Below are 20,167 nucleotides of genomic sequence, written 5' to 3'. Positions count from 1 at the left end.
GCAGTGATTGCTTCAGATGTGCATTTTAAAAATATTATGTATGGAAGTCACAATTTAATGGAAAAAAACATATCCTGGATGATGACCTTTCACAATCCTGATTTGTTTTTTCTTTTTTTTTTTTTGAGGCAGGGTTTCACTCTGTTGCCTGAGCTAGAATGCAGTGGGACAATCTCAGCTCACTGCAACCTCCATCTCCAGGGTTCAAACAATTCTTGTGCTTCAGCTTCTGCATAGCTGGGATGCCCAGCTAATTTTTGTATTTTTTAGTATAGATGGTATTTTTAGTATAAATTTTGGCCAGGCTGGTCTCGAACTCCTGACCTCAAGCAATCAGCCCACCTTGGCCTCCCAAAGTACTGGGATTACAATCTGATTTAGTTTTACAAATGACTAACAAACTTCAGAAAACATTCATAGGGTCAACAATGTATTTTATTATACATCTTAGATTTATACATTTCATATATGCTTTTAAAGCTTCAATTAACAGTTCAATACAAAATTTAAAAACAAATATATGCAGCAGTGGTTCTCAGGCACAGAATTTAGGAGGAGACTGAAGCAAATCTTTTCACTAGCATACATACAGTGAGTATTATGAACCATGAGAGTGGGATGTTTCCTTCTGACCTAGCTGCCTTTTTGATTGAATTTTGTTAGTGAACAGCTTTAATAGGTATGACATTGCTAACTGGAAACAATGAGATTTTAAATAAATTGATAACCTGTATTTTCTTGAAGTCTTTTTTTTTTTTTTTTTTTTTTTAAATATGGAACGCTTCACGAATTTGCGTGTCATCCTTGCGCAGGGGCCATGCTAATCTTCTCTGTATCGTTCCAATTTTAGTATATGTGCTGCCGAAGCGAGCACTCTTGAAGTCTTTAAGACTTAAAATGATTACTTTTCTCCTAATAGAGCTCCAGAATCATCCAATGAAAATAATATTGTCCATAAAGTATCTAGAGTATCTGCCTAAGAACCACTGCCCAGGGTTATTCAATGTCTTCAGGCCTCACAGGATGAGGTAATGGTATGATGGATTTCTTCTCAGTGTCCCTGGAAAGTGCTTTCCTCATATCTGTAAAGAAGCAAAGTTTAATATAAACACTCAAACAACATATTCTATCAAATGTAAAGTGTATAGATAAAGTTCCCATAAGAGGTTTTATCCCCTACCCCTACTTCCACCAGATTCTAAGCAAAATGTATTTATAAATAAGTCGCCCAACTGCCAAGTATACCAGATGCTAACCAAACCTCACCCAGGATTCAGCTCACAATACACGTTCTTTCTTGTTATTAAAATAATATGTATGTAACATAGTAAAACAGTAATGTACAAAAATTAACCATTGGCTAGTTAATAGGTAAGTTAATTATTACTAATAGGTTCATAAAGGTAGGTTGAGGGAGATTTAATATTAAAGTCAAATATGATTCTTCTACATTTATTAAAATAATCAAAGACTACAATCTGTAGAATGAATGTAACTGTTTCGACTTCTTCTTGAGGATACTGCCATGGAAGGGAGCTTACCATAAGCGTCCTCATCAGGCTCCCCGTTGCTGGCCGAATAGTACTCTATGACCGTCCTATATACACTGTAGCCCAACTGCTTGTACATGTTAACTGCAACTTGGTTAGATACTCTTACAAAGAGATCGACAAAAAATCCACCCTTTCTTTAAAAAAAAAAAAAAAAAAGGAAAATGTTAGAATGTGAAACACCCTAGAAAGTAATAGATACATATTTTTTTAAAACATGTGTTTTTACCTTGCTCTGACAAATACTCAGAATGGTAGTAATAGGACTTTGTAGCCGATTACATGGTAATAGAAATTTGTATTACTTAGGATTTATGACAATTACTTTGCAGTATAAGATGACTATATGCATACTAGCATTTCAAAAGCTGCAACACGTTTTCTTAAAAGATAAACTCAAGGCATTTGTTCTATAAATTCACCACTTATTACAGTTTCTCCTGTTGATGAAGTTTACATACATGGAATCATATATTCTTTTGTCTTTTGCTTCTCTCAGTCAACTAACATTGTAAAAGCTTCAAGAGTGGCTGGGCTTGTGCACCACAAGTCATTCACGGTCCTGTTGATACACATTTCTGGCTTTTACTGTTACAAATGATGCTCCTATGAATACTTCTGTTGAGTGTCTCATGTAAGGTCTATAGCTAGGAGTCTCACTGTTGTGTCACAGGGCACATCTTCATTAGTTAATGCCAAACTGTTTTCCCAACTGGCTTGTACCAACTCACTCTCGCACAGAAATGAGTAAGCCTCCATTCCACAGCAGCAAGGCTTGGTGCATCAGATGTTTTTATTTTTGCCAATCTTACAGTGTAACTATATCTCAGATTTTAGTTTGTATTTGCAATTACTAACGATGTTGAATATATTTCTGTTGGTTGGCCATTTAGATTTCTCCTTCTGTACAGTACTTAAATCTTTCACACAGTTTTTCCCCCGCTACAGTTCTCTATGTATTGTGAATATTCAGTACTGTGTAATGTCTTTGCAAATATCTTTTTCCAGTTTGTGGTTTGTCTTGTCATTATCTTTATGGTATCTTTTGATAAAAAAAGTTACTTCACTTCAGTGAAGCTGAATATATGATGGCCTTTTTAAAAAGCCCTACACTAAGGCCACAGAGACACTCTGCCATATTCAATTCAAAAGACTTCTTAGCTTTACTTTCACATCTAGGTTTTTAATAAATCTGGAGTTGATTTGTGTATGGAATAGTGGTAATCTGGGAAATTTTTTTTTCCCATAGGGACATCCAATTGTCCAACCACCTTTACTGAAAAGTCTATCTTCATACTACTGATGTGCAGTGCCTCCTTTGCGGTATGTTAAAGTCCATATATTCTCGGGTCTGTTTCTCAAATTCTGTAGCACTGGTCTAGATAACTACAGCACTAAGATACAGTCTCACTCTTTACAGTCTGATACCTGGAGGGGGCACATCACCCATTTTGCTGCTATTCAAGAATATCTTGTCTCTTTTTTGTTCTTTCTATTCCTCTATATGTTTCAGAGTCAGCTTAACAAGTACTATAAAAAATACTTGGGATTTTGACTGCAGTTACATTGGAACTGTGGTCAATTACCTGTTTTACTGTATCCTCTAATCCAGTGATAGTTTATCACTCCACTTATCAGGGCTACTTTAATATGTCTCAAAAAAGTCTTTAAAATGTCAGAGGTCTTGCATAGCACTTGCTAGATTCTTAAGTATTTAATATTTTTTCATGCTATGGCATCTTTTCTAAATTTTACTGTTTGTAAATATATAAACATTGATTTTTTATACTGACTTTATATCCAACAACCTTGCCTACCTTTAATTCTAAACATTTATTTCTAGATTCTTGTGGATTTTATATTTGTATAATATCTGTGCAAAATAAGTTTTGTTTCCTCTCATATGTAAATACAATTGCTTTTTATACTGACTTTATATCCAACAACTTTGCCTACCTTTTATTAATTCTAAATATAGATTCTTATGGATTTTATATTTGTATAATCGTATCTGTGCAAAATAAGTTTTGTTTCCTCTCAATCCTCCTATTGTTTATTGTTTCCTGCTTTCCTGCACTGTCTATAATTTCTAGTAAATTACTGAAGAGGGACTAACTTGTCCCTGATTTCAAAAGGAAAGCATTCAATGTATCACTACTAAATATATTTACTACAGATTTCTTGTAGATATTTTTCAGGTTAAGGAAGTTCCCCCTTTCTATTTCCTAGTTTGCTAACAGTTTTTATCAGGAAAGAATATTGGATTTTATCAAGTTTGCTGCACTTTCTAAAATAACCAGTGTTCTCCTTTAGTGTAAAGTTGAAACCACCTTGTTTCTGATGTGTCATCCTATTTATGTAGTGCCAAATCCATTTTGCTAAGTATTTTTCCGGGATTTTGCATCTGAGTGAGATCTTCCTCAAATTTTCCTTTTCCATATTTTGTCAAGTATTGTTATCAGAGTTATCCTCGCCTTAAAAAATAAGTTGAGGAATGTTCCCTTTTTTAGCTTGTGCAAAATAGTTTCTGTAAAAGTGACCTTTCAGTTGTTATTTCTTAAACGTTTGGTAAAATTGGCCAGAGAAGCCACAGCTTTCTTCGTGAAAAGATTTTGGGCTACTGATTGAAATTCTTTAGGGCAGGGGTTGGCTCACAACCTATTTTGCTACTGCCTTCAAGCTAAGAATGGTTTTTGCAATGGTTGTTAAATAACAAACAAACAAAAAACTATGTAACCAAGACTTTAGGTGGCCTGTAATGCCTGAATATTTACTATCTGACCCAGAAGAAAATTGCTGATTCTTGTTCTATAGGCTTGACAAATTTCTATCTCATTGTTCTATCAGAAAAAAAGCGTGTCTCAATCTCACATTATAATAATAATTTGTCTATTTCTCCTTGTAGTTTTGTCAATTTGTGCATTTTTACTTTGAAATATTGTCACTGGGTATATATCATTTTAAACCGCTATTTTTTTTTTTTTTTTTTTGAGATGGAGTCTTGCTTGTTGCACAGGCTAGAGTGTGATGGCATGATCTTGGCTCACGGTAACCTTTGCCTCCCAGGTTCAAGCAATTTTCTGGCCTCAGCCTCCCAAGTAGCTGGGATTACAGTCACGTGCCACCACGCCTGGCTAATTTTTGTATTTTTAGTCGAGACAGGATTTCACCATGTTGGCCAGACTGGTCTGGAACTCCTGACTTCAAGTGATCACCTGTCTTGGCCTCCCAAAGTGCTGGGATTACAGTCATGAGCCACCACTCCCAGTCTTGTTACTTCCTTGATTAAATATTTTATCAATATGCAATGACCCTTTTTTACACTGGTAATAATTATTCAACTATAATTTAACTACTATTAATAAGTATTCTAACTTTCTTCTGGTTAGAATTTGCAAGGTAATTTAAAAATTTACTTTCAAACCTGTGCGTTATGCACATGTACCCTAGAACTTAAAGTATAATAATAAAAAAAAATTTACTTTCAATCTTTCTGTATTAAAAATATTTTAATATATTTTACACATATTTCCTGTAAACAATACAGATGGCCTTTGTCTTTTAAATAGAGTCATCATAGCCGGCAGGACGTGGTGGTGGGTGCCTGTAATCCCAGCTACTCGGAGGGTGAGGCAGGAAAATTGTTTGAGCCTGGGAGGCGGAGGTTGCAGTGAGCCGACATCATGCCACTGCACTCCAGCCTGAGCAACAGAGCGAGACCCCGTCTCAAAAAATAATAATAAATAAAGTCCTAAGGCCATTAACATTTACTGTTGTAATTACTGACAGTATTTGGATTCTTAGCTACCATTTTATTTCATGCATTTTGTTTTGCCGGTTTAGTTTCCTTTTTCTCTTCTTTGGGGTTGATTTCTATCATTCAATTTTTCTTCTCCTCTACTTGTTTGGTTTCTATTTTTAATGTATACATTGTATACGCTATGTATACATGTATATAAGCATATAATGTATACAAGCATGTGTATATATATTATGTATGTATATATGTATACAAACCCCTACAAATAAAGATTACTTAAATCTTAGCAACTAGTCTCAAATAACGAAGGCTTAGAAACTGGAAGGGAAGAGAGCATAGTGGTTTTCTACTCAGAGAGAGAATCTATCATATAAATACCTTAAATTATATGTGGAAGGTCATAGCTAGTTACAACCCACTTTCTTTTATTATACTTTAAGTTCTGGGATACACGTGCAGAATGTGCAGGTTTGTTACATAGGTGTACACATGCCATGGTGGTTTGCTGCACCCATCAACTCGTCATCTACATCATTAGGTATTTATAATTCTATCCCTCCCTTAGACCCCCACCCCCGACAGGCCTCAGTGTGTGATGTTCCCCTCCCTGTGTCCATGTGTTCTCATTGAACAACCCACTTTCTAACTCCCTGTTCACTATACAATAATGCCAAATACTTTTTTTTCAACATAATGCCATTAATAAATGTGTATAAACTATAATCATGCTAAAAATTTTCTTCCCTTCTTTGTTTGGTCTAGGGAGAACTTGAAAAAAATCTTAAAGATTAGCACTCTTCTTTTTCAGCTAACACAACTTCTTCTCTTCTCTGAAGGAGTTTGAGCTCCTTTTGCCTCTAATTTGGCTTGAAGCCTTTGTCAGGCCACAGTTACTTCTTTAAAACTTGCCTTTATTAAATCTAATAATTAAGTGGAAATTAAGCTCAAGAACCCTCAGCAACTATTCTCTTTCCTACCACACTTTTAGGAAATTACAGTGGAGAAAGAAATGGCAGCTTGACAACAGGTCAAGCTTATACAAACCTATCTCTTCTAGAATGAAGATACGAGGAGGGGCTTTCTCTTCTATTTATTGTATTACACGACAATGAAGAGGTTTGATATATACAACATGTCTCTTAAAAAAAAAAAAAAAAAAAGATGCCATGCTGGCAGTTCGCGAACTGTGCACTTAGGTGCCCTAAAGTGTCCCAAACTCATACAGCCACCAAAGGATATTTCGAATGTTCAGGAAAAACAGCAAAACCTTACACGTCAGATATTGGGAAACTAGTCTGAAGTAGTTCACAAGTTCGACATTAGATCATACTACATTCCTCTTAATGACATAATATTTCTATGAAGCTGAGTTTCTGGCAGTTGCTGTGATTAAAAAAAATATTAGGGCCAGGCACAGTGGCTCACGCCTGTAATCCCAGCACTTTAGGAGGCTGAGACAGGCAGATTACGAGGTCAGGAGATCGAGACCATGCTGGCTAACACAGTGAAACCCCGTCTCTACTAAAGAATACAAAAAATTAGCTGGCATAGTGGCAAGCGCCTATAGTCCCAGCTACTCGGGAGGCTGAGGCAGGAGAATAGCATGAACCCAGGAGGCGGAGCTTGCAGTGAGCCAAGATTGTGCCATTGCACTCCAGCCTGGGTGACAGAGCAAGACTCCGTCTCAAAAAAAAAAAAAAAGAAAGAAAACCAATGGGAAACAGGAATGCAGGTGGTTGTGTCAAGTCATCTAACGTCCAACAGGTATACACATCTCATTAGTAGCTAGCCATAGTTATTTAAGAATGAAATAAAAATATTTCTTCTTTCATTTTTTTTTTCTAAATGGCTATTAGTTGTTAGGCTATAAATACTTATTAAACAGTTAGAATATAACTGCTTAAAACTGAACTATTTTCTTTTGGCCAAGAAGCACTGTTAAAAATTTATTCAGATGCCAAGGCAATGTTAACAGATATTAGGAGTGTGTGCCACAGTGGCAGGAACACTAAGAGAAACGTCGAGAGCTAGCCTTTGGAACTGATTCCACCAATTCCTCGGCTTATAGGCCTACAGCGGGTCACTGCAATACTTTGCCTTAATTTCCTCATTGGCAAAATAGAAACAGTTATCACTTTGACTATGTGACAGAATTGTTGTAAGGACTATTGGAGATGGAGGAACATGAAATTCCTGTAAACTGTAAAGCATGACAGTTATTCAGCCTGAAGGGGAAAAAAATGGTTAGGGGTCCACAAATCCCTAAGTGTATTTGAAAAACTGAATCTCACCTTTCTGAAATCTCCTCTAGTAACTCCATAAGTTTAGCAGCCAAACCAAGGCGTCGAAATTCTGGGGCAACAGACAGAGCTGTGACGTGCCCGTGCCATTCTTCCCTGGCTACTGAGCCTTCTGCTTTACCCATAACTGCCAACAACAACAAAAATCACATTCAGTAACTAGACACTGATTTACACATAAATATACAATTACTGTTCGGTACATTTTTATTACAAAGGAAACTGATAACGAAGTTTTTAAGTGCCACCTGAGGTCATCCAGCTAACAGTGCTTTTATTTGAAATTCACTTGTAAATGTAATACTATATGTAGTTCTAAAATCAGAATTAGAACAAAAAAGAATGATATACTTAAAAACACAACTAATTTTGAAAAAAGAACCAGAGTATGTATTTTTTCAAATAGCTACATTTCATATGGGTGTGGATATATGTGGGTACATGTGGATATACATATATAGTTCAGAACTAAAGGTTTTGTTAGTAATGCTAACTCAATGAGGATGCTATGATGCCTGCATTATATACTAAATAAACCATGTAGAATTTTAACAAAAGTATAGAAAGAAAGATTTTTTTTTTAGAGATGGAGTCTCGCTGTGTCACCCAGGCTGGAGTGCAGTGGAATGATCTCAGCTCACTGCAAGCTCTGCCTCCGGGGTTCAAGTGATTCTCCTGCCTCAGCCTCCTGAGTAGCTGAGATTACAGGCGTGTGACACTAGTAGAGGCGAGCTTTCACCATTTGGTCAGGCCGATCTCGAACTCCTGACCTCAAAGGATCCGCCTACCTCAGCCTTCCAAAGTGCTGGGATTACAGGCGTGAGCCACTGCACCTGGCCTTAGAATGAAAGATTTTTTTTTTTTTTTTTTTTTAGAATGAAAGATTTTTTTTTTTCTATTAGAATGAAAGATTTAAGAAGACTAAGACCATGTCTGTCTGGTTCACTGCCGTTATCGCCTGGGCCTAGCACAATGCCCAAAACAGAGAAGAGATCAATAAGTTGAATTGTTGAAGAGGAAATAAAATTACAAGCATCACGATTATATTCCAATTCTGCAGTCTAAAGCAATTGGTTGAAATCTGTATTAAAATATTTACCTACTCTACAAAATATTAGTGGTATTATACTTACTATAACCCATTAATTCTCCACCAGGTGCCTCTGCAACTATGAAATACTCTGGCCAGTGGGCGAGGTACTGTAAGTAGAAAGGAATCCCATACTAGAGTCCTGTTAAGGAGTGTGAAAAGTAATGGACAGTAAAAAGTTCTTCATTAAGAGATATTGTAAAAAAGTTTCCTTTACAAAGTATACTGTTACTTTATCCCCAGCTCTATATGAGTCCTATAATCATACATACCATTACATGAAACATTTAGGTTATCATTGATTTTTAACAAAATTGCCTGAACATACAGCCTCAAGTGTGGAATGGTGATAGCACTGTCTAATAGAAAGCAGAGAATCAGGACCCCAAAGTTCTACAGTCTACTTCCCTACTGACCATACCATATCTAAATCTCTCCATTTATCACCTGATATTATCTGTTAGCGGTCTGCCTCCTCTTAGTCTATGAATGTCATGTTCCCTCTATCCCTGGTGCCTGGTACACAGTAGATGCTCAATACATTGATGGTTGCATAATTGCACTGAAAAATTAATGGCTAGTTCCTACTTTGACTTCAGCTATGAGACTGTAAAATAACTTTACAACCTAAGTCCTTCCAGAGCCAACTTAATTACCCAGTTTTTCCTCTCCACTGATTCAAATCCTGCATTTCTAGTAATGCAGATAAAAGCTGACTTAAGGAATCAACTATGTTAACAGTAAATGCCTGAATAATTTGCTCATGACTTAACTCTTCAACCTTGGGATGTCCTTACTGACATGTAATCATTCCTACATTTCTCTTCTTTTTACTCTGTACTTTAATGGATGAAAATATATTTCTTGTTAGTATAAACTTTCTGATGCAATTTATCAGAGGACACCATCAATCATACAGAAATATATTTTTAAGTTCCTGGAAAACCTGTTCAGTGTGAAATTCTTCAAAATCTCCTGTGAAGGACCATCATTATTTTGAATACCCTTCAAATACAACCCTTAACATGGCAGGCCAGCCAGTCTTCCTGCCAGCCAGCCTCTGACATACACCACAACCATCTCTCCTGTGGCTAACGGAGGAGTCCCAGACACCCCTCCCTCCCATCGACCTCTAGGACCCAACAGGTTACTTTCAAATATAGGCTCACCTGGATTATGGGACTTTCATTGTACATTTTAAATGTCACTGGAAGCACACCATATAAACCAATTTGCATCCTAAAATTCTTCCAAATTTTTGTCATTCAAAATTCTTCAAAAATCTTTTTTTTAAGTGGTGATATCATTAGTCATAATTTTAAAAGTCCAGATGAACACTGTGGAGATTTTTTGCTTTTCCCATTCAGTTTTGTTTCTGATATGTAGTACTGCTGCCTGCCTGTACCTGTAAGTAATTTTTACTGCTGTATAGTATTTCCTTATGTGAAGAGACACCTTAAATAGCCTGTATCCTGACAATGGACACCTGGGTCATTTCCAGTTTCCCAAAAAAATGTCTGAAATCCTTCTTCAGTACAGCTTAATTTACTTCACCATCTCCTGATTGTTGTGTGTGAATCTTACTCCAAATGCTTAGTAACTCTCCTGCAATAAATAATTTTTGTAATGGTATAACTCAGGGGTTAGCAAACTTTTTCTGTAAAAGGCCAAATAGTAAACATCCTAGGCTTTGTGAGCCATACAGTCCCTGCTGGAACTACTCAAACTGCAAAAGCCACAGAAAAAAAATATAAATTAATGAGCATGGTGTCCCAATAACATTTTATTTACAAAACAGGCAGCGTGCCAGATTTGGCCTATGGGCCTTTTGTCAACCACTGACAAACTGCCTCTATTTCTTCTTATTTTTGGCTTTCAGAAAATGGAATTACTATTTCCAAAGTGCCTTCCGGAAAGATAATAGCAACTTACATTGTCACTAGCAATTTATGAGAATGTTCCTCTCACCTCACCATCATCAGCACTGAGGTGTATCATTTTTTTAAATCTTAGCTGATACCTAAAATATGGCATCTCATTTTGGTTTTAGTTTACATGTCTTTTGACCAATGAGACTGAACTCCTAATACCTTCTTTAAGCTCCTATATGCCCTCTTTTGATAAATTACCGGTTAGCAGAACCCTCCTACCCATCTATAGTAGACATGGAACATAACCCAGAATCCGAACTTTGTGTTGCAAGCCACTAGAGATGTGGGGTTATCTGTTACAACAGCATAACCAGAGTACCCTATCTTCACATCTTTGCCCCATTTTTCCTTTAGGACAATAATAGACACTGCTCATTGTTACCTCAAATCCTTTATTCACTTTAGTAACAAGTCCCAATTTATAAAGCGGGGCACATTTCTGGACTCTAGATAGGATTCAGTAGACAGGTGGAACATGAAACAGGTGCTGGTCAAGGAGACAGAGCAGGGCTGTGCGGCATTTCCCAAAGGTACTCTTTTTTTTTTTTTTTTGAGATGGAGTCTCGCTCTGTAGCCCAGCTATGATGTTACAAATTTCTACTATATTAACCGTTTGTCAGCAGATCTAAGACAACTCTCGTTCTCAGTGTCATTTTTAAAAATTGCTTTCAGTGTTGCTTATGATGTTTCCTGACCTACAAGTTTTTAAATTTTTCAGTACTCCTCTGTGTTTCCTTTCATTTCTCTATTTTCTTTATTCTCAGTAAATCTTCATTCAACCTTTTTTTTTTTTTTTTTTGTAAAAAAGGATACAGTTTCTGTAAGCGGATCCAAGTTACTGAAAGAAACAAGAGAAATGTCAATAGTAAGCAGCGTTTACAATAACCAGTTGAAATAAGCCTGCTAAAGCTAACAATAATAACGCCACAAGGAAAACAAACCATGTTTCATCAACAATTTTAAGGCCAACTTTAGGGCTGAGGAAGATGATTTAATCTACCTAATAGCCATAATAAGCTGTCACAGCAACTATTAGGGTGTTTATACATTTTTTCATTTAACTGCTACTTGCTTCTTTAAAATTTAAGTTAATAAATCTACATGTCGCATTTTCTAAGTGGCAATAAATTGCTAATGGAACTGGGGATCAACTAGGGATGTAGCTCGCAGAGACGGAAGGTCAAACTCGCCCACTACAGCATCTAACCCCATGGATCCTCCCTGCCTGTGTCTGGGTCTTCCCTGACAATTGCTCCTTTATTCCACCCTGTAAATGTGGTCACTCCCACCACTCGGTTTTTGCTCCCCACTCCTATTCTACACTCCCACCTCCCTGTCCCCACCATCCCCATTCCTATGTGTTCAATCACGTGTTCTTGGTGGATGCCTCTCAACCTGGCTCTGCTGCTGTGGGCGCTTCAACCAGCACATCCCAGCACACCATTCCCGAATCTGCATTCTGAAAACCCACCTCCTTCATCCCCTCACTTCCCTATTCAATCAGTGGAGCCGTTATTTTGTCAGGCTCAAAACCAGCTACTTTTCAATTGTTCTCCTCCAATTTCTAGTCAAATTCTCCTTTGAGACCCACAGCGATGCTAGTCATATCATATTCTGTAGTCCAGCAGTTCCTAAACTTTTTGGTTTCAGAACTCCTTAACACTAAAAAGTTACTGAGGACCCCAAAGAACTTTTGTTTATATGGGTAATCTACTGATATTTAAAACTTTTTAATATTCACTCAAAAATAATAAATCAATTACACGTTAACACAAATAACTTTACCAAAAAATCACTATACTTCCGAAAACAAGAAACAAAATCCAGTGACAACAATGGCATTGTTTTAACAATTCTGCAACGTCTTGCTTAAAAGACAACCGGATTCTCAAGCATTTGTTATGCTTGCTGCTGAAAGATCACACCTTGGGAAGCTCCACTGTGTACTTGTGAGGGAATGACAGTGGAAAAGGCAAAAAACCTTCTTAATACATCATGAAGATAGCTCTGACCTCACAGAATATCTGAAACAATCTTGGGGACCCCCAAACCCTGGCCCACACCTTGAGAATCACTGCTGTAATACAGAGCAGGGAGTCACTCCCACACTTCTCAACAACTGCTTCATGTCCTCTTGTCTGCCCACCCGCACCCCCACCTCCAGCCCCGCCATCTGAGGGGCTTCCTATTCCATCACGAGGAAAAGAACAGGAAGAAGAAGGCTTCACCAAAGTCCCCCCACCGAACCCACACACACAGGCATCTGCACCCATATGCTACTTGCTTTCCTGTCACCAGGCACGGAGTGCTGGCGAGAGACCCCCTCAGTACTCGGGACCCTCCTCCTGCAATTCTTTCCCTCCTGCATCTGCATCTTCAATTTCTCTTTCCTGGAAGAAACATATAAATATGATGTGCACTGAGCCATCAGCTGCTCTTGAACAGCTTCCCACTGCTGAGACAGCCTGAAACGCTGTCTTCACTCAGCTTCTGAGACCATGGGGTTTTCCTCTCACCTCACTGAGCCACGTGGTCTCCTTTACTTGAACACTTGATGCCCTACGGCGCCATCTTACAGCCTCTTTTTTCTACACTTGTGTTGACCCCCACATTTCCATCTTTAGCCCAGACCTAATCTTGAGACGTCCATGCCCAGATGCCTTCCTGGCCCCTCCACCTGGGTTTCTTGGTGTCCTTGGCAGAGAAGCTCAGGTCTTATGATGGCCTCTCCAAGTCCTGCCCTTCTGACTCTCTGCTATCATCCCCTTACCCTCCCACGCTCACTCTGTTCCAGCCACATGGCCTGCCTCCTATTTGAAACGGGTGTCTTCACTTACTGTTCCCTCTATTTGGAAGCTCCCCTGCCCCCCAGTATTCATGTAACTCATTCCTAACTTCCCCAGGTCTTTCTTCAAGGGCACTCTCCCTGAACCCCCACACTAAAGCTGAATCCCCACTCGCTTCTAGCTTTCCTTCCCTGCTTCTATTTTCCTGTGTAACTGAACACTAAGCTCCACATGACTCCCCGCACTGTGTCAGAGCAGTGATTCCCAAGATGTGGGTCAGGATTTGAGGGGGTCCCTAAAATTGTTTCAGGTGTTCTATGAAGTCAGCGCTACTTTATGATCCATTAAGGTGTTTAGAGGGGAAAATGTACATTCTATAAAGGCATCTTTTTGGTTATGTCTTGCTCATTGCTGTGTCTCTAGAACTGGCACACAGTAGGCACTCAAATATTTTTCCAAGAATAAAATATGTGTTAAATTAATTGCAGTGTTGTACATCCACGGATTCTTTCGATTCCGACTGCAACATCTAATATGAGTCATTCTCAGAGTTTTCTACCAAAATGCCCTAATCAAAGAGGCAAGTAAATAGAAAAAACGGGGAACCAGGTGTGGTGGCTCACACCTGTAATTCCAGCACTTTGGGAGGATAAGGTGGGAGAATCACTTGAGCCTGGGAGTTCCAGACCAGCCTGGGCAATAAAACAAGACCCTGTCTCTACAAAAAATTTTTTTAAATTAGTGGGGTGTGGCAGCACATGCCTGTAGTCCCAACTACTCGGGAGGCTGAGGCAGGAGGATTGCCTGGGCCTGGAAGCTTGAGACTAAAGCGACCTATGATTGTGCCACTGCACTCCCATCTGGGTGACAGAGCGAGACCCTGTCTCAAAAAATAAAAGAAAATGGGGAATAAATGGAGCTCCCCTACTGGCACATTCTGAAGAGGCCACGTGATTCTCTGAAATCTAATATTTTCTTGTAAGTGTTCCTGTGTTATTTCCTTTCTATTCATTTCCATGTAAAACAGTTGTCCTTTCCTAGATCTTCAGGTAAAACTGATTCCCCATAAGGCTTAACTTTTCTTGAAGCTTCAAGGCATCCTGTCACCTCCCATGCTGCACCTTCCAAACTGAAGCCTCTGCCAAGTCATCATCTCTGGGCCACTGCCAAAGCCTCCTGAGTGGCTTACCTGCCCAGTTTACCTGCTCTCATCACATGACAGCCCACAGAGCTCAGTGGTTAAGAATTTGAATCCATCACCTAGAATCCACAGTGAACATTTTGCTACACTGGCTTCATCATCTCTCTCTGCCCATCTATCAATCCTAGATTCATTTTGAAAAACAATAGGGCAGTATGTGAAAACTAAGAACCAAGTGGTTCCGATTCAAGTGTCAGGAGGATAGAAAGGACTATGGGATGAGATGGTTGGGAACATTTCAAAGAGGGGTGAGCCTCTCCAGAGGCTCCAGGTAGGTTAAGACCCACTCCAGAGCAGTCGATCGCAAACGGAATGTGCGTTTCTAACATGGTCCCTGTGATCGGGGACCACATCTTTTAGAACCACTGCTCCAGAACCAATCTCCTTGGATGAAATTCCTTGCTTTACTCATCCCCACCTGGGCCAATTCACTTGTGCTTGCCATGCCTTGGTTTACTCATACACAAAATGGGGATGACAGCACCTCAAAGAATTGTGAGGATTAACTGGATTATTATGTGGGCACTCAGAACAGTGCAGGGAACAATGAGTTCAACACAAGTCACCGCAGCTATGAAGCTTAGACCAGACTGGCCCAACAGAAAATTCTTTTCACAGGATCAGGTCGAAACCCCTCCTGTTTCACCCATTTCTCCACGACTGCTCAGGGACAGAAAGCCACTAGATTCGCACTGACCCCAGTTGTCTAACCGCACTTCAAGTGTCCCCACTTTCATGCCCCGCTCCTTCTCTGGAACTTCCTTCTTCCTCACTTACCAATGTGTCACCCATCCTTCAAGGCTCACCCTCTCTTTGAAATGTTCCCAGCCATCTCATCCCATAGTGCTTTCTATCTTCCCGACACTGAATCAGAACCACTTGGTCCTTAGTTTTCACATACCGCCCTGTTGTTTTTTAAAGTGGATCTAGGACTCATAGATAGGCAGGAGAGATATCAGTGTAGCAAAATGTTAACTGCAGAATCCAGGAAAACTGTCTATAAAAGCAGAGGGTGAAATTCCTCCAACTTTTCTAAATGTGTGGGAATCTTCATAATAAAACATTTTATTAAAAAAAAAAAAAAAAGGTACCCGCAAATCAGAGGTCTGGCCTTAACTCGAATCCAAAGAGACTGCATCCAGGGCTCTGGGCACAGCGAGCCTCCCCTAAGATATGCCCTGACTCCTCACAGAGGAAAGGTGTCTACACCCGGGTGCGCAGCTACAGTAACTAAACTTGCAAACAGTAACCATGACTGAGACAGCATCCGCTGCCGGGAACACAGTGATCGGTGTTATTTCATTTAGATACAATTTAACCACGGCCACCAGGTGGGCTTCACCATGTACACATCCCAACAGCTGCTGACCAGCTTCCGATCCTCGCAAGCCCCCTCTGCGGCCGGGCCTTCGGCGGTGCCCACTACCCAGAAGAGGCGCGGCCCGGCCACGAGCCAGCAAGCAGTGGGGCAGGGCGAGGAGCCCAGGTGGTGGGCTCGAGGCCGCGCCCCAGCTCGCCCCATCACCCCAGTGCCTCCTGACAGCGACCACGAGCGGCGGCCCCAGCGCTGCCCCAGAACCCGCGAGCTAGCAGGGTCCAGAGACAAAGTTTGAGCACCTTGGCCAAGGTCGCCAAGGCCGGCGTGCGTCGACTCCAGGCCCACCTGTCCCTGGACCCTGTGGCCCCAGGGAGGCGCCCACGTCGGCCGGCGGGGGTAGTTCTCGCGGGTCCCCGCCCGGGCTTGGGGTCCGGCCGGGAGGGTGCGGCTGGGGCCGGAGCTGGCGGGGCTGGAGGTGGTGGGGCCGGAGGTGGCAGGGCCGGCCCACGAGCGGCTGGCCCTAGGCGCGTGTCACTCACATGTTGTTGAAGCGGAACAGGTCGTCGCAGGTGAAGGCCCGTAGCGTGGTCATCGCGCCGCCGCCGCTTCCGAAGCCAGTTAGCCAAGACCCAGCGCCCGCCCCGCCGCCGGAAGTCTCCCGGAGTGCGGCCGCCGCAGAACCTAGCCGGACGGGGTATTGCTTCCGGGCTACGAGTTGCTCGGCAACGACAGCAGCGAAGCAGCTTCCTCTGGCGGCCGGCGGCGAGAATTGCCAGGCCGCTCCTGTAAGGCCTCCCGGGCTCTGGCTGCCCAGAACTTCGGAACCCCTCCTGGGAAGCGGCTGCAGAAAGCAGGCGGCGACACCTGGGAAGGAAAGAAGCTGCTGGTGATGCGGAAACCCAAGCAGAAGAGCAGGGTTCACAGCCACCCGGTGCTGCAGAGTAAATGAGGAATGGGAGAATTCATGACCCAGAGTCGCTTGTCCCAGTGATGCGAGTCGCAGATATCATCTTAAAATGTCAATACCACGTTTAAAACCAAAAAGAAGGCCGGGGGCGGTGGCTCACGCCTGTATTCCCAACACTGGGAGGCCGAGGCGGGCAGATCACTTGAGTTCAGTAGTTCGAGACCAACCTGGCCAAAATGGCGAGACCCGCTGTCTACTAAAAAGAAAAGAAAGAAAAGAAAAGAAAAGAAAAATTAGCTGGGCGTGGTGGCACGCGCCTGTAATCCCAGCTACTTGGAGGCTGAGGCAGGAGAATCGCTTGAACCCAGGAGGCGGAGGTTGCAGTGAGCCGAGATCTCGCCACTGCACTCCAGCCTGGGCGACAGAGCTAGACTCCGTCTCAAGAATAAATAATAAATAAATAAAAACAAAAAGAAATGTAAAATTGATTTTGATAGTACATTTTACCCATTTATTTTTCCTATTTAGGAAAAATATTTTTCCCTGACGCCACTTTATTATACCCGAAATATCATTTCAACATGTAACCAATCAATACTCAACATGTAATCAGTCAATTAAAAAATTAATGTGATATGTTACATTCTTTTTTGCAAAGACTTTGAAATCCGGTGTGTATACAATTGCAGTGCATTTCAATCTGAGAGAGTACCTGTCATCGGAAATGCTTGTTCTCTATTTAGATTTCATCAATGTATGGTTAAAAAGCAGAATCTCATATCCAAGTGGTTCCAAATATACTGTTTTCAAATCGCTGAATCAAACATCAGTTTTTAAATTTAAAGTAGTTAAAATTAAAAGTTAAAAATTCCTTTCTTCAGGCCAGACACAGTGGCTCACGCCTGTAATCCCGGTTACTTGGGAGGCTGAGGTAGGAGGATCATTTGAGCCCAGGAGGTAGAGGTTGCACTGAGCCATGATTGCACCACTGCACTCCAGCCTGGGTGACACAGCAAGACCCTGTCTCAACAAGATAAGATAAAAGAGAGATAAAATACATAAAGCAAGCAGGAATGCTGAAATGTATTTACATATAAGCATTAAACTGGTCAATATCCACAGAGCTGTAATCCACTGTCTCTGCTGGACACTGTATGACACCGTGCATTTGTATTTTATGGACAAAAATTTTCATTACTATCAATTTTCCTCAGCTTACGAATTTGTAAAATTTTGTATTGTCAAAGACAATAAAAAGCAGAGAAAACCTGGAAACGTGTACTAGACAGGACACCCAGTAATCTTTTTCTGGCCATTTCAAAGTGTTTCATAATTTTTGTGTGTGTGACGAACTAATGTTGATTTGAATCTTGTTCCTTATGAAGTAGTGAAGGTTTTTGTCATATCTTTGGCTCTGATTCATTGGTATTATAAACATTAGAAGTTTATAGCTACTTTATGTTTGTATCTAGGTAATGGTGGAATAAACATGATTTTGATTTTTAGAAAAAAACACTGTGGATTTAACACAAAGGTAGTACTGAAACCCTGCAGAGACTGGATGCTGTGGGCCAGCAGTTTGCAGCACTAATACGACTTATTATTCTGATTTTGAGGCACAGATCAGAAATGTCCTATAGCTATATGGCCATTCCAACACATGGGGTCAGAGGAACGTGCAGGGAAGTACAGAGAATATCCTGGATATTCACCACCTGGTTCTCCCTTCTCTCCTGTTTGTCTACTTATTTTTAAACTGTTATCAGTTTCCATTGCTGATTGCCGCCTATGAATTAGCATCTCAAAGGGTGGCCAGTAAGTGCCCAGCAAATATCGATTAAACAGCTGAGTGAAAAAGTGGCATGCAGGTTACCCAGAAGATAATGTCATCCTTGGTAGTTTACAAAGAGGGTATTCACGTTATCAACAAAGGTATTTCACCTCCCTGTGCCTTAGTTTCTGTAAAAGGTGCATAATCATAGCACCTACCTCACTGAATTATTATGAAGATTACATGAGTTAATATTTGTAAAGCACTTAAAACAGTGCTTGCCACATTTTAAGTGCCATATAAGTGTTTGGTAAGGAAAATAATGAAATTAAGTATTTTGCATTTTGAAGGATCAGAATCTGGAGATGTAGAGTTAGGAGAGGCACAGCCCTCAACCATAGACCTTAGCATAAATAGCTCTGGAGGGGCAGTGGCTGCCCACAGTCCCCGAGGAGCAGCTTAGAGGAGATGGGTGAGGCTTTGGAAGCCACCTCCCTTTCCTCTTATTGTCTTGCTCCCACCAGAAAAGTCTACGTGTTGACACACTTGTTTTATGGGTTTTAAAAATACCTTTCATGGCTATTTACATTTTTAAAGACCTTTTAATAAAAATGATATATGCACATTATTAAGAAATCAAAGACTTGTGGAAATGTACAAAGAAGAAAACAACAAATCATTCAAAATTTTGCCACCTGGGAATAAACCATGTTAACTCACAGAGAATTTCAGTCATCTCTCTATGTAGATTAAGGGGTGAGAAAGAGACTTTACTTAAAAGGGATTCTAATTACATATGTTAATAAATGAAGTATAAGGTATTACTATGCTTGACTTTTTTCTTGAATTTAACAGAAGAAAAAACAAATCATATGAAAATGAAAGAGTGCCAGGCTCAGTGAGTTACTCTTGTAATCTCAGCACTTTGGGAGGCCGAGGCAGGTGGTTCACCTGAGGTCAGGAGTTCGAGACCAGCCTGGCCAACATGGTGAAACCCGTCTCTCCTAAAAATATAAAAACTAGCTGGGCATGGTGGTGGACACCTGTAATCTCAGCTACTCGGAAGACTGAGGCAGAAGAATCGCTTGAACCTAGGAGGCAGATGTTGCAGTTTACTGAGATTATACCACTGCACTCCAGCCTGGGCAACAGAGGGAGACTTCATGCCAATAAATAAATGAATAAATAGGCCGGGTGCGGTGGCTCACACCTGTAATCCCAGTGTTTTGGGAGGCTGAGGCGGGCAGATCATGAGGTCAGGAGTTTGAGAGCAGCCTGGCCAACATGGTTTTGTATTTAACTACTAAAAATACAAAAAAAATTAGCTGGCCGTGGTGGCAGGCGCCTATAATCCCAGCTACTTGGGAGGCTGAGGCAGGAGAATTGCTTGAACCTGGGAGGCGGAGGTTGCAGTGAGCTGAGACCGTACCACTGTACTCCAGCCTGGGTGACAGAGCATGACTCTGTCTCAAAAAATTAAAAAATAATAAAAGTAATAAATAAATAAATGTGAAAATAAAGAGATTGCTGAGCAGCACAAAATAAAAGCTCCT

The 20,167-nt window shown here is 40.6% G+C and overlaps 1 protein-coding gene and 1 non-coding gene across 2 annotated transcripts; both read right to left on the bottom strand.

Annotated features, from left to right (window-relative positions):
- Positions 1-417: 417 nt before the first annotated feature.
- On the bottom strand, positions 418-16,631 carry LOC105486883 (N-alpha-acetyltransferase 20, NatB catalytic subunit). Its single transcript, XM_071079736.1, has 6 exons — positions 16,476-16,631; positions 11,445-11,469; positions 8,744-8,834; positions 7,602-7,737; positions 1,542-1,687; positions 418-1,082 (listed from the first exon to the last, which is right to left on the bottom strand). The coding sequence occupies exons 1-6, from the start codon at positions 16,526-16,528 to the stop codon at positions 997-999; spliced, it is 537 nt and encodes a 178-aa protein (XP_070935837.1). The 5' UTR covers positions 16,529-16,631; the 3' UTR covers positions 418-996.
- On the bottom strand, positions 768-874 carry LOC112427571 (U6 spliceosomal RNA). The gene has a single exon (XR_003019221.1). It is a non-coding gene; the product is annotated as a U6 spliceosomal RNA (small nuclear RNA).
- Positions 16,632-20,167: the final 3,536 nt, after the last annotated feature.

The sequence above is a fragment of the Macaca nemestrina genome, chromosome 15 (genome assembly GCF_043159975.1).
Source record: "Macaca nemestrina isolate mMacNem1 chromosome 15, mMacNem.hap1, whole genome shotgun sequence".
NCBI lineage: Eukaryota > Metazoa > Chordata > Mammalia > Primates > Cercopithecidae > Macaca > Macaca nemestrina.
This window is presented reverse-complemented; position numbering and strand designations above follow the sequence as displayed.

Excerpts from the sequence above, each read along its gene's own strand:
- LOC105486883 (XM_071079736.1), bottom strand. The coding sequence starts at position 16,528 with ATGACCACGCTACGGGCCTTCACCTGCGACGACCTGTTCCGCTTCAAC. Across the intron at positions 11,470-16,475 it reads CTGTTCCGCTTCAACAACAT|TAACTTGGATCCGCTTACAG; the intron begins GTGAGTGACACG and ends TGTTTCTTTCAG. Across the intron at positions 1,688-7,601 it reads CTAGAGGAGATTTCAGAAAG|AAAGGGTGGATTTTTTGTCG; the intron begins GTGAGATTCAGT and ends TTTTTTTTAAAG.